General features: G+C 39.0%; 1 protein-coding gene and 1 pseudogene across 1 annotated transcript in view; one reads left to right on the top strand and one right to left on the bottom strand.

Moving 5' to 3' along the window:
* CUBN (cubilin) overlaps window positions 1–13,573 on the bottom strand; it is a 244,855-nt gene that overhangs the window by 77,255 nt on the left and 154,027 nt on the right. Inside the window, exons 41-44 of the mRNA XM_024575816.3 lie at window positions 7,609–7,755; window positions 5,386–5,576; window positions 5,042–5,225; window positions 1,039–1,213 (exon numbers count right to left, since the gene is read on the bottom strand). Coding sequence (XP_024431584.2) covers window positions 1,039–1,213; window positions 5,042–5,225; window positions 5,386–5,576; window positions 7,609–7,755 — 697 coding nt within the window. The remainder of the gene's footprint in view (window positions 1–1,038; window positions 1,214–5,041; window positions 5,226–5,385; window positions 5,577–7,608; window positions 7,756–13,573) is intronic.
* On the top strand, window positions 2,141–2,291 carry LOC112319629 (U4 spliceosomal RNA; annotated as a pseudogene).

Here is a 13,573-nt window from a genome sequence, read left to right on the forward strand (position 1 = left end):
CTTAAGTGCGGCATCACTTTAGAATATTCTTCCTAATTATAACACACCCTTTATTTAGTTAGTAGCTCAAAAAGATGGGTTCCACATGTACCACACTGAAGAATATTCACTTGCCTTCTATTTTCTGTATTAGTTTTACAAATTTAAAAGTCATTCTCAAATTACCCCCTAGGAATTTTTCTCTAAGTATTTTGTTTCACATGGTGATTCAACACATTTCACATGACACAGATGGACTCTCTCTTGACGGCTCTGTGACCAGGGCTAACGGCAAGACTCAGCTGGAATTTTCTGTGTATGTAAAAGAGGGCAAGTAGTTACCCGATATTTCTTGAGAAAGTCAATCAGCCAGTTAATGCCCACTGAGGGGAAGAGTGACATCGTATAAGATGCCCAGAAATGGCAAAAAAAACCCTCTTGTATATATTTTGTACCACACACCTATTCATGCAAATGCATGCACACTTTTGTTAAATGAAAAAAAACATAGATTTTTCTTTTGTCTATGTAGTCATTTGCTTTGTGTCCACCATAGTAAGACTTACTTTCTAGTGTGTTATCTTTCAGAATTCTTATTAAATAAGAGTTAGAATTTGTACTGTACTTGCTTTAGTCCTATTTCTGACACCCCTGGTGTCACATAACATAAATTTCCATTTTTTAAACAAATGTTTTATCATTTATGACACTCAGTATGAGGCTGGGCAAATAAATACTCATCTACCAGAGACACTATTTTTCCTGTGAGAGGAAGGGCAGATCACATAAATCTCAAACAGCCATCCTCAGTGTCTCTTGGAGGATGTGCACGGGGTCACGAGGGACGGTATCTGTGTTCGGGATCTGCTCAGCTGACGGGAGAGAGGCTGTCAGGCAATGTTTTGGGGCTGGAGGAGTTAAAACATTTTCCTTCTCCATCCCTAGACTGCCTGTGCAGTGTATGTTGCCACGAAAGGAAGACGGAAATTGTGCTGAGACAGGACAGCTGAAAAGAAGGACTAGCTCTGACTAGGTGAAAATTACATGGAGGTGACCTACTTGGGTGTCACTTCAATATTGAATTGATCTGCAAACTGAAGCTTTATGAGCTTTCCAGGAGGAGCAGCTATGAGCCAAATGCAGTCAGCGTGCTGGGGATAATTGTCTGGGTGGTTAGGGGAGGTCACATATCCAACGGAGTCCGCATCGTGGATGTAGATATGGCCCCCACAGGCTGTCAGGAAACACAGTTAAGTCAGTCTACAGGCTGGGGAAAGAGGACACAATCAACCGCCATGATCATTTAAAAATATCTCTTTATCTATATTTCCTTTCCCCTAAAATTATCCTTATTTACTTTTTAAGCAAATAAATTCTGAACTTGCTATCAAGGGTGCTACCAAGTGTGGCACTTTTTAAGTTGTCAAACCATATATCCTCTCTGGAAGTTTCACTTTTCCGTAAAGCCAACAAAATGATCAAGGTGCACAGTGCATGCAGTAGAACATCACCGAGGCACTATTACCCGCCACTGCAATGAGCGTGTAAATGCACTAGTACTTGTAACTGCCCGGTGACTATCTGGTTTAGCAGAACAATGCAGAGCCTTGATCTTATGTGTTTAAAAGACTTAGCAGATATATATTTGCACAACTGTGTGGGCATTCACTTATTATGTTTCTTCAGGATTTTGACACATTTGCAGAGCAAGAGATGACTGGCATGAGAGAATTTATTAGCCAGTTTTTGCAAGAAGATGAATGAGCTTTGCTCCTGGTGTCTCCTTCAGAATTCTTGCAAAATCTCAGTTTCATGGTTGTAACATAATCAAATCATTCATCACAATTTCTGCCATTACAAATGCATGTTCTCCAGTCTCAACACTGCCAAGCAATACCCCCATTTTTTTCATACAGCCCTGGCCAGATTGCTCAGTTGGTTGGAGCGTCGTCCCATGCACCAAAAGGTGGTGGGTTCGACCCTGGCTGGGCAGGGCACATACCTAGGGTGTGGGTTTGACCTCCGGTCAGGGTGCATATGGGAGGCAATCAATCAATGTCTCTCTTCCTCCCTCTCTAAAAATCAATAAAAAATAAATCTTTGGGGGAGGATTAAAATAAAAATTTTTCAAATGACAACAGCTATTTAAAACTTGACTATAAGCTTTGCGCAGTGGCAGTATCGTAGCCAATGAGGTTTATCTGAGGCACGATTATTGCTAATTGAAAACTTGACTATATGCCCTAAACCTTTCATTCTCTCCATTTCCTTACTGGTCTCAGCCCCAGACTTTTAGTTTTACTTTTTAAAGACAGTAGAAGTCAGATGAGACTTCTCTGAATTTGTTACTCCCTCACTTGTTACCATCCTTAATAAATTCAATTGTTTCTCTACCCTCCTATAGTCATTCGTTGTATACTGTCTTCCTGTATCTCTGGCTGGGGCTCCCATTGTCTTCTGTCTCTTCAGGGACCTTGCCATCCACTTATCCTTTCAATCATTCCTTGTTCCTTTGATCTTTCTATATATTATAAGTTCAAGTAATTTACAGTTGCTCTCTTGACTTCCTCACCACCCTCTTTTTTTATCCTCTTCATTCTCCCTTCACTTTTCAACCCCATGAAAGCACTCTTGTCCAGGGCTACAATTGCCTCACAGTTGTGCACCCAAAGGTCTTTTTAAATCTTTTTCTTATACTAACAGCATTTAACATGGTTGGCCGCATCTTCCTTCTTTACACTTCTGTCCCTCAGTTTCTTGGACATTCTCAATATGCCTTCTCTTCTACATTCTTACTGACACTGCGCTAGTTCAGGGCCTAATACTTTTTCCCTGAATTAGTCTTTCATCAGGCCTCCCCACCTTAGTATTTTCCCTTTCAATGTCTTTTCAGTGCTGCAACCACACTGATGTTGCTAATCCGATCATCCCACTCTCATGCTTTGCATTAAAATCTTTCAAGGGCTCCCCACTGCCTCTCAGCTAAGATCATAAATCCCTACGGTGGCCGCTATGGCCCTTAGCACTGTGATTCCTGCCTGCTTCGTCACCATTAAATTTACCTCCTTTTGACTCTGTTCTCCAGCAGCAGTGGATTCTTTCAAGTCCATGGATATGCCTTATCGCATAACCATTGAGACTTCACATGTGGTCACACCTTTTCCTCATTGATTAGCATCTCTCTATTCACCCACTTTCTCTGGAGCCTCCTCTGACCCTTTCAGCTGGGCTAGGGTCTCTCTTACATGTCCACGTAACTCCCGAAGCTCTCCTCTCTCTAGCACTTGCAGTGCCATGTTCTAATTGGACTTCGCTTGTCTGGCTCCTCCACTGCACTGTGAACTCCTTGATAAAACTTGGCAGTTTTCAAGGGGTAAAGCACTTGGTACATGTTTTGGTAATTAATTAACAAGCCAATTAATTGGTGAAGATATACAGCATTGATCATAGGAACATGGAACTCTCAATCGACCATACTGAAGGAGTATCTCCAGAGAAAGATGGTATAGAACTAGGAGGATTTGGTGTCAAAAGTTGTTTTCCCAACACCATGTTAAAGGCTGAGAAATGGTAGTGGCAGAGAAGTGTGGTGGAAAGACAGATGGGGGAAGTAGAAGGCTGATTGTGTAGTTAGGGAAAATGGTTAAATTAGAAAGTCCAGAGAAACAAGAGTGATTAAATTGTTGGGGTTGCCCAGCAGTAGGTTTTGAAATCCAAGGCCAGCTAAGTCTAATATTAAGGTCAGAAAGATGGGGAGAAGGTAATAGCCATATCATTCTTGCATGCATAGAGGGTCCACAAAGGGATAATAAAAGTCAGTGTTTGCAAATAGACCTTTATAGTGTATCTGGATTCCCACTAAACATTGACTTTAAAAATATAATTCAAGAGTGAGTCTAGCATGGGTAAAAATGGAGAAGTGGAATTCTGTGGAGCAGGCTGAAGTCTCTTCACTAGACACAGGCACTGTTACGCTACAAAGTCTTGGGACCGGGTGGAATCCTGCCCACTCAAGACTCAGCAGCAGAGCTCTGCGTCAAGACAGGGATGGATGACGGACTCCTGGTCTATAATGTAATGGTGCTGGTGTCACAGAGCTGTATTTTTAAAGGCTCCTTTCAAGTGCCAGAGCCACGTGTGCTGAGAAGTGACAGAAGGACATTCTCTGTAGTCATAGAACCTACTTGAGCGATTAGCTGACTTTTTGTATCCGTTGGTAGAGACTTATTACTTTTCCTTTCCCCAAATGAGGAAATTATGCTGGCATTTTAAATTCTCGTACTTTGGAGGGTGTGCAATAAAACATATAACTCCATAAATTAGTGTATATTTTGAAATAGATTCAAAAATCTGAAATGGAGATCACAGGATTATCCTGAAACCCATATTATCTAAGTTTGAAGCAAAAACATACTCTCTACTCATACTACTCCTTTGTCTGAAGTTATGCTTATTTACTTATTTATTCAATTAAATATTATATAAAAATAAATATCACAAAATTAAATCATTACAGTAGAATTAAATATAATTATAATCAAGTATAATTAAGTAAAGGTAATTAAGTCAAGATAACTACTGTATATATAATTAAATGGGTAATAATAGAATGAGAGGGTCATGTGTTCATTTAAAAGAAAACATCCACATGATTACAAAACAATGCAATTATCATTCTTACAAAGTTTCTATAAGTGAATGTAACATAATAGATACTTTATAATGGAGAAGCCGAAAGATTTCAGGGGATCATTAAAATCAGTTCAATTTATGGTCATGGAGAATTTTACTTTGTTTATTCACTTGTTATGTAGCCATGGGGGAAAAAGCTGAGCCTCATTTTACTTACCTGTAAAATGGAAACGATGATACCTTTCTTACAAAGTAGTCATGATGAGATAGTGACTGTACTGAGCACAAAGTAAGTGCTTGATAACAGGTAGCTATTCTCATTACTCTTACTTCAGAAAAGAAAACTTTATTTTTCTCAAGTTTCTTTACACAAGGAAGACCAAACAATTGCAGGAAAAGTACAAACATTATTCTCAACAAAAATACTTACCTAAACTCTTTGCTTCATATTCGAGCTTAAATCCTCGCCCCCCATTACTATCGTCAGAAACAAACTGAACAAGCATTTGGTTATCCGAGGTGAACAGAGTGGATGGAGGGCGACCGCCACAGAAATGGCCATTTCCTCCATGGGGCCCCAGGGGTGGAGACGAGACATCAGGTCCATTTTTTAGCTAGAAACACAAATTAAGGTTGTATATATTCCTTCACATTAATAAAGGTGAAGTCCAGAAGTTCTATTGATTTATGATCCAGGAGAGATAAATCATCATTTCATTTTCTGAAGGAAATTTGCCAAGAAAATAATGAGAAAAAGGAGCAAACAAGACCTACCACCAAGTAATCCCCCTGGTTACAAGAGTCGTCTCTGTTCAGAATCTGGAAGGGCTGTTCAAAATGGACAGCAATGGTCAGACCACTCTGAACCAGGACGTGCCAGGAGCAGTTGAGATTGGGAGGGTAGGTCTCGGGATGGTTGGGCGATGTGATAATCCCTCTGTTAGCATGCAAATATCCACCACAACCTTCCCAAGAAGAAAGAAAGAAAATTAATGTTTTAATTGAAAAATTAAAGAAACTCTTTAAATAACATTTACAACTGGATTTTTGGGCTGTTCTGTTTTTCTTGAGGATTTTCAAACTTAGGCAATGGAAGTGGTGGTTTGGAACTAACTAAGGCCAAAGTGTGGGAAATGATTAGCACAAGAAGCATTTTGTGAGTTCACACCATTGGGTACTTGTTGTTGCTAAGATTGGGAAAGTTAAGTAAACAATAGAGACAAATTACTTTCATGAAGCTTACTTTACAGATGAGGAAGACATACAAGAAACATATAATATGTGAGATGGTGTTAATTTCTCCAAAGAAAAATGAATGAGGAAGGCACTGTACTGCCTGTGGAAGTTAGAAAAGGTCGTGTTGTCGGGGCAGGACCTGAACGAAATGAGGGCTGAGCCACAGGCAGTCCAGTCGAGAAAACTTTCAGCAAAAAGTCTGGATGTGAGTGGTAAATACATCATGTAAGTCGGAATGGATGAGGCAGAGTGACAGATCCAAAAGGCAGCAGGGTAGGCCATTCAGGAAACTAAACGACTTATTTTTAATAAGAAAAGGAAGACATTGGAAATGAGTTTTGAGCATCAGAATGACACGATCTGACTTAAATTTTAAGAGAATCATTCCATCTGCAATACTTAACCTGTAAGTGGGGGCATGGGGGAAAGCAGAAGCAGGATGCCCAACAAAGGCGTGATTTCCTGAGTGCAAGGAGAGAGGACAGATGCCTGGGCTAGGATGGTGCGGTAGACATGTGGGAAGGTGTGGGAATCTAGATTTATTGTGAGGGTACAACCATTTTGATTTTTAATGATTAGGATTTATGGAGTGGGAAAAGATGAATCAAGGATGATTGCCAAGCTTTTTGGCTTAAATAGCTAGAAGAAAGTACTATTTACTTACTAAAATGGAGAAGCAAGTGGTGTGAGAAAGTTTGAGGGAGGTGGTGGAAAATGGTGGGAGTCAGGAGTTCCATCTTCCTCATGGCAACTTTCTATATCATGAGCTGTCAGACACACATACATGCGATGCATGGTGTAAGGTGTGAGGTCGGGAGTTAGGAAGAGAGAGTGGCCAGAGCAGGCATAACTCGCCAGTTGCCAGGGGCTGAGCAGCTTGTCAGTGAGTGAGAGAAGAGTGCCTTCAAGTAGCTACATCGCAGGAGTGGAAATTCATCTTAGGTCTGATTCCGAAGCCCGTCCTGTTAAATCACTGTGCAGCCTGCCTCCCGTGAGGGAGACAATTTATCTTCAATTGTTCTCTACTCTACAGAAGGCATACATAATAGTGAATATTAATTTTTAAGGTATAGATTGATAATCTACCTTAAAATCATGTTTTTCAGTTAAAAATCACAGGAGTCTTTTGCTTTCCATATTTCACAGTCTACTTCTTAAACTTTAATCTAGTTTGGATTTAAGGTTATCATTTGACTCCACATTTTGTCAAGTTTTAGAAATCTCAATCACACTACACATGACAGCCTGTCATACACTGTGCACATTCTCTGGCTCATCAAATGCATTTTTCAAGACCAAAAAGCTCTTCCTGTCACCCTTCCATTGAATTATTCTGGACGAGGCATTGATGAAGATATCTTCTGTATTACTTTGGTTATTTCTTAGGTTGATGATAACTCTGACTTATTACTTCTTTGATGTGCAATGGCTTTGTGCTGTCTCCTAGTTCCAGCCACAGCTAGGCTGAAAATTTGTTTTAAAGATCTTACTCGTGTGCCTACTGTGCAGAGAAGACAGACCACCCAGAGACCTGAAGGCTGGGCCTTCTTTTTACAATGTGGCAAGTGTCTTGGATCAGGACTCGGTACCTGATGTAAGGATAGCCATCCAGAGGCTGGGCAGAGACCCGTGTGCTCTGACTTATAATAAACATGTGTCCTGGCATGGAAAAATGAGCAGAGTATATAAGGGAGCAAGCAAGAGATAGGTGAGATGAAACGAGATGAGACAAAATAAATTCAAAGTCTTAGAACACATTACTCTTGTGAAAGGATGCATTAAAGCCCGCCCTGGTTATACTGATGTCCGAGGTAAACCGGATCCACATATACTCTCCAGTAGACCGGATGGGTCCAGGGATCTCTCTGCCACAGAGAACTGCCAGTTGCTGGGCCCTGTTATTGTCACCTAGGACCAAAGAAAGGAAACATCAGTGTGAAAGTATGTTTTCAGAATCACCTCCACCATCACCTAGAACCCAACCAAAGCAGCTCACACATTTTTCTCAGAATGACACGGTCCCTAGCACATATGGGGTTCTCTAATACAAGGACACTCCAAGGACTACATCATTATGGCTCCAGTTCATCATGGTGCCACCTGCCTTTTCCTTTACTCTTTCTGAAAAAGACTTCTTTGACATGGACAATAGTGTGGTGATTGCTGAGGGGAGGGGTGTATAAGGGAACTAAATGGCAATGGAAAAAAATACTACAAAGACTACATTTAAAAAAAAAAAAGTCTTCTTTGACAGTTCCCACTGTCTCTCTGAAAACTGCCTGACAGCTTCCTTGCACTAAAAATCAACATTAGAGTACACTGGATTGGGAGTAACTGTGGAACAGTGTTGATGTGTGCATTAGACATCCATCTAAATTTTATTTTTATTTTATTTTTTTAAATTTTGTTCCATTTTCCCACCACTACTTTCCTCCACCCCACCTACCCCCACCTCCCACCCTCAATCCTACCCCCCTTTGGCTTTGTCCATGGGTCCTTTATACATGTTCCTTGATGACCCTTCCCTTCCTTTACCCCATTATATCTCTCTCCCCCTTCCTCTGGGTACTGTCAGTTTGTTCTTTATTTCAGTGTCTCTCGTTATATTTTTCTTGCTTGTTTGTTTTGTTGATTTTGTTCCACTTATAGGTGAGATCATATGGTATTTGTCCTTTATCGCCTGGCTTATTTTACTTAGTATAATGCTCTCCAGTTCCATCTATACAGGCTAGGAGCTCCTACTTTCTTTCTGGTGTGTAGTTTTCCATTGTGTAAATATACAACAGTTTTTTGATCCACTCGTTTACTGATGGGCACTTAGGTTGCTTCTAGCACTTGACTATTGTAAATTGTGCTGCTATGAACATTGGCGTACATAGGTTCTTTTGAATTGGTGTTTCAGGAGTCTTAGGGTATAATCCTGGCAGTGGAATTGCCAGGCCAAAAGGCAGTTCCACTTTTAGTTTTTTGAGGAAATTCCATACTGTTTTCCACAGGGCTGCACCAGCCCTTCATCCCCACCAACAATATACTATTGTTGGTGGGTTCCATTTTCTCCACAACCTCGCCAGCACCTGTTTGTTGATTTGATTATGAGGGCCATTCTCACCGGTGTGAAGTGGTATCTCATCCTGGTTTTAATTTGCATCTCTCTGATGGCTAGTGATGCTGAGCATCCTTTCATATGTCTCTGGGCCCTCTGTATGTCTTCTTAGAAGTGTCTGTTCAGGTCTTTTGCCCATTTTTTAATTGGATTGTTTGTCTTCCTGGAATACAGTCATATGAGTTCTTTATATATGTTGGAAATCAAACCCTTGTCAGATGTATCATTGGGAAAATGTAATTTCTCACACAGTTGGTTCCCTTTTCATTTTGCTGATGTTTTCTTTAGCTGTGCAGAAGCTTTTTTATTTTGATGAAGTCCCATTTGTTTATTCTTTCCTTTATGTCCCTTGTTCTAGGGGACATATCAGTGAAAATATTGCTGCATGGAATATTTGAGATTTTACTGCCTATGTTTTCTTCTAGGACTTTTATGGTGTTGTGACTTATATTGAAGCCTTTTATCCATCTCGAGTTTATTTTTGTGTATGGTGTAAGTTGGTGGTTGAGTTTTATTTTTTTGCATGTAACTGTCTAGATCTCCTGACATCATTTGTTGAAGAGGCTATTTTTACTCCACTTTATGCTTCTGCCCTCTTTGTTGAATATGAATTGATCATAGAGACATAGGTTTATTTCTGGGCTCTCTCTTCTGTTCTATTGGTTTGTGTGTCTGTTCTTATGCCAGTACCAGGCTGTTTTTATTACAGTGGCCTTGTAATGTAGTTTGATATCAGATACTATGTTCTCTTCTACTTTGTTCTTCTTTCTCAAAATTGCTGCAGCTATTCAGGGTCATTTATGGTTCCATATAAATTTTTGAAATGTTTGTTCTCTATCTGTGAAATATGTCATTGATACTTTAATAAGGAATGTGTTGAATCTATAAATTGCTTTGGGCAGTATGGACATTTTAATGATGTTAATCCTTCCAATCTATGAATGATATATGCTTCCATTTGTTTGTGTCTTCCTTAATTTCTTTCTTCAGTGTTGTGTAGTTTTGTGAGTATAAGTCTTTTACTTCCTTGGTAAGGTTTATTCCTAGGTACTTCATTTTTCTTGTTGCTATATCAAAAGGGATTTTTTTCCTGATTTCTGTTTCTGGTATTTCATTGTTGGTATACAAAAATCCCTTCAATTTCTAAATATTGACTTTGTATCCCACTGCTTTGTGAAATTCACTTATTAGGTTGAGTAACTTGTGGTGAAGTCTATAGGTTTTCTATGTACACTATCATGCCATCTGAAAACAATGACAGTTTTACTCCTTCCTTTCCAATTCTGATGCCTTTTATTTCTTTTTCTTGTCTGATTGTTGTGGCAATGACTTCTAATACTATGTTGAATAGAAGTGGTGAAAGCAGACATCTTTGTCTTGTTCCTGATCTTGGTGGGAAAGCTTTTTCAATGTCAAGTATCTAAAAGGGAGGAAAAGTTGGTTCTTCACCCTCAATTCATATACTAAGGTTATAAAGTCATTTGCCAAGATGTGTGCCTTCAGCTTCAGCTTGTGTTTTTCTGTTTTTCTTGTTTTCACCCTTCATTTGTTTGTTGTTTGATTTGCCGTTAAAAGGACACACTTATGTCCATAGATGGAAGATGAGAGAAAAGTAGATTGAACCGGTGTGTTCTTCCAGAGACACTAGGATAGCTGGGTCACCTCATGGCTCTTCTTCCTTTGGCTTCCATTAGATAGGTTCAGTCAAAGCAACCATGACAGTCAAAGCCGGAATGGAGCAAAGGGAATTAGAACAGGCTTGGACTCCTTGGCTGGGAAAACACACTATTCATTCCCAAAGGATGAAAATTAATGAATTTCAAGCTTATAAAAAATAAAAATAAAATATAAGACATGAGTTAATTTGCCCTTTCACACAACCAGCAAAATGAACCCTTTTGGTCACTGACTACTATCTAAAACTCACTCATTATTAACTACTTTAATAAACAAGTTATTATCTGTAATTACAAAGGTAACGGCAGAGCTCTAAATACAAGATGCTTGAAAAGACATTCTTTGGAGGGTTTCTGGCTTCTAAAAACCTTTGTATTTTTTAGTTTAAAATTTTGTCTCTAATCTTTTTTGCGTTTATCTTCACCATGCAATTTTGCTACACATTTCGCCCCAAATTATTGTTGTTGCCTTATTCTCTATCATGTGTATTGCCAAATTCTGAAGTTATTATATATTAGTATTTACTTCATATGTGTATATTTTCTCTCAGTGTGACTGGGGATTTCTATTCTAAACTTTGCCCAGATCGATGCAACAATGCTTATCTCTAAATAAATGCTTATTAGCTGATTTAGAAGATAACCCCATAACCACAAGATGGTTTGTCCCTCCCGTTAAAGCCATAATAAATACTGCAGTATTTCTAGAGCTTTCCACAACCTCAACAAATGGAAAGTAGTAGGAACGAACCTGATTTTTATTTATGCATTCATTGGTTGATTCGCGCATGCACCCTGACAATGGATCAAACCCACAACCTTGGCGTACTGGGACAATGCTCTAACCAATGACCTACCCAGTCAGGATTGAACCTGATCTTTAAAAGAGAGCAGCGAGTCAAAGAAAAGTAAAGGACTAGGACTAGCAGGTAACTTGGTGAGTCACTCTCCAGTTCAGCATCCTTATTTTAGAGAAGTGGAAGCTAAGGCCCCAAGATTATTAGTAGCTGATATTTATTGAGCAATTACAGTGTTACCATTTTGAATGCTTTATAAGTGATGCCTAATTTTGTTTTCACAGTAACCTGATTAGGTAGGTATTACTACTATGCTCATTTTGTAGATAGGAAACAGTCTTAAATGGGATATATAATTTGCCCAAGGGCACAGAGCAAAGGAGTCAGCAAGGGTTTGAAACTCTGGCCAGTTAACTCTAGATGCCCAAATGATGTTATTAAATGATGTATTTAATATCATAAAGAAAGTAAGGTCTAGGATTAAAAGGATCACTGATTTTTTTATACAATTTTTTTTTCTTTCTCCTTCCTCTCTCCCTCCCTCCCTTCCCTTCTTTTATTAACATTTTTTAGGTCCAATGTAGCATCGTGGAATCTCAGTTTGTGAAAATCTTCGGTATGCAAAACTTGTTGGTACACGGCCCGGAAAGGACTGATTCAATTTTGAATCATGACAACTCTGCAAAATGAATAAGCAGGTGGAAGAGTGACTCTGCTCTCCTAGAAAAGCCACAGGGGCCTCTCTTGGGAAGCCCAGGAATGTCCACAGCCACCGTGAGGCTAAGAGGCTACGATGACTAGCCAGCTATTATTGCTTGTGGCCAATGTGCTCTAGACATTTGCTTCAAACTGTTCTATGACCTTGCTACTCAGAAGCAAAAATATGATTGGACAAAGAACAAATCATTTAAATGGGACTTAAAATTTAATTCTAAAAATATATTATCACTGTGCAAATGGAAAAAAAATACCCAGCAATTAACACATAGTAAGCACTCCATAGCTATTTCATGGATGAGTAAATAAAAAGATAAGGAAAGAACAAGCTTATTGGGTGACTGCTCACATTGTTAGGGAACAAAAAATCATCTATATGGATAGGTCACACGATCAATTAAAAATATTGTCATTGTTTTGGCATATACTTCAATTCACCGAGCTCTCTCAAACAGCTCTATGTCTCAGCAAGAACACTTTCATTCTATAAAGAGGATATGACAAAACCTCTTTTAGAAATATCTGTATCAAAGTAAATTGAAATTTCTAGAGAATGTTGCACTTTTCCAGAGCCTCACAACAACCTCACGAGGTAGATGTTAGTCTCTTTCACAAACAATAAAACAGACATGGAGCCATTTAGTAATTAGTGCTGGGTCACACAGAAGAAGAAAAGGACAGCTCCCTAGGTTTGAGGCGTCCAAGAAAAGTTCTTGGTGGAACAAAATCAATTAAAAGTGATTTTTTAAAAAAATAACCATAATCTGCCCATTGACGCAGTTACCTACTAAAATATTTTTAAAGTTTCCACTGGGTTCTGAACATTCAGAATATGTGTAAAAGGACACACAAATTTAATTGCATGAGCAATTTAAAATTTTAACATCCATAGAAATGCCTTGATATGAGGAAAGATAATAGTTTCTCTGGGCAATGTGCTGATAGCTGATTGTTGATAGGAAAAGAGGGGAAAGTTGTGATTTATTATCTCATCCTGTTTGTATGGCTGATTTGAATCTTTACTTAGGGTCCAACCTCCACAGAAGAAAAATAAAGCACCTTTGCCATTTGACTGTGTTCACTGTACTTATTGCATCTAGAGCTGAGGGGATAAGGGGACATGAGTTTTCACACTAGCCACCTGTGAGCCAAAAGCAAACACATGTTTGTTTGATCCAAAACAAACAAACAAAAATGCCCTGAAGCATTTTACATTAACTTAACATTTGGAAAATTTAACATTTGGGAAACTCATACAAAATTCTGTTTTTTTCACATACCCTAAAAAATAAGATCCATAACATTGAGCCTGCATTCCTAGTAGCTACCTGTTTACTTCTGTTCTCCACTTTAACACTTCACTCGTTGTGTCAGCTATTGGCTAGGTCGGCGTTTGAAGTTGCAGCACCTATCTGTGCAGAGAAGTGGTTCTC

The sequence above is a fragment of the Desmodus rotundus genome, chromosome 4, assembly GCF_022682495.2.
Source record: "Desmodus rotundus isolate HL8 chromosome 4, HLdesRot8A.1, whole genome shotgun sequence".
Taxonomy (NCBI): domain Eukaryota; kingdom Metazoa; phylum Chordata; class Mammalia; order Chiroptera; family Phyllostomidae; genus Desmodus; species Desmodus rotundus.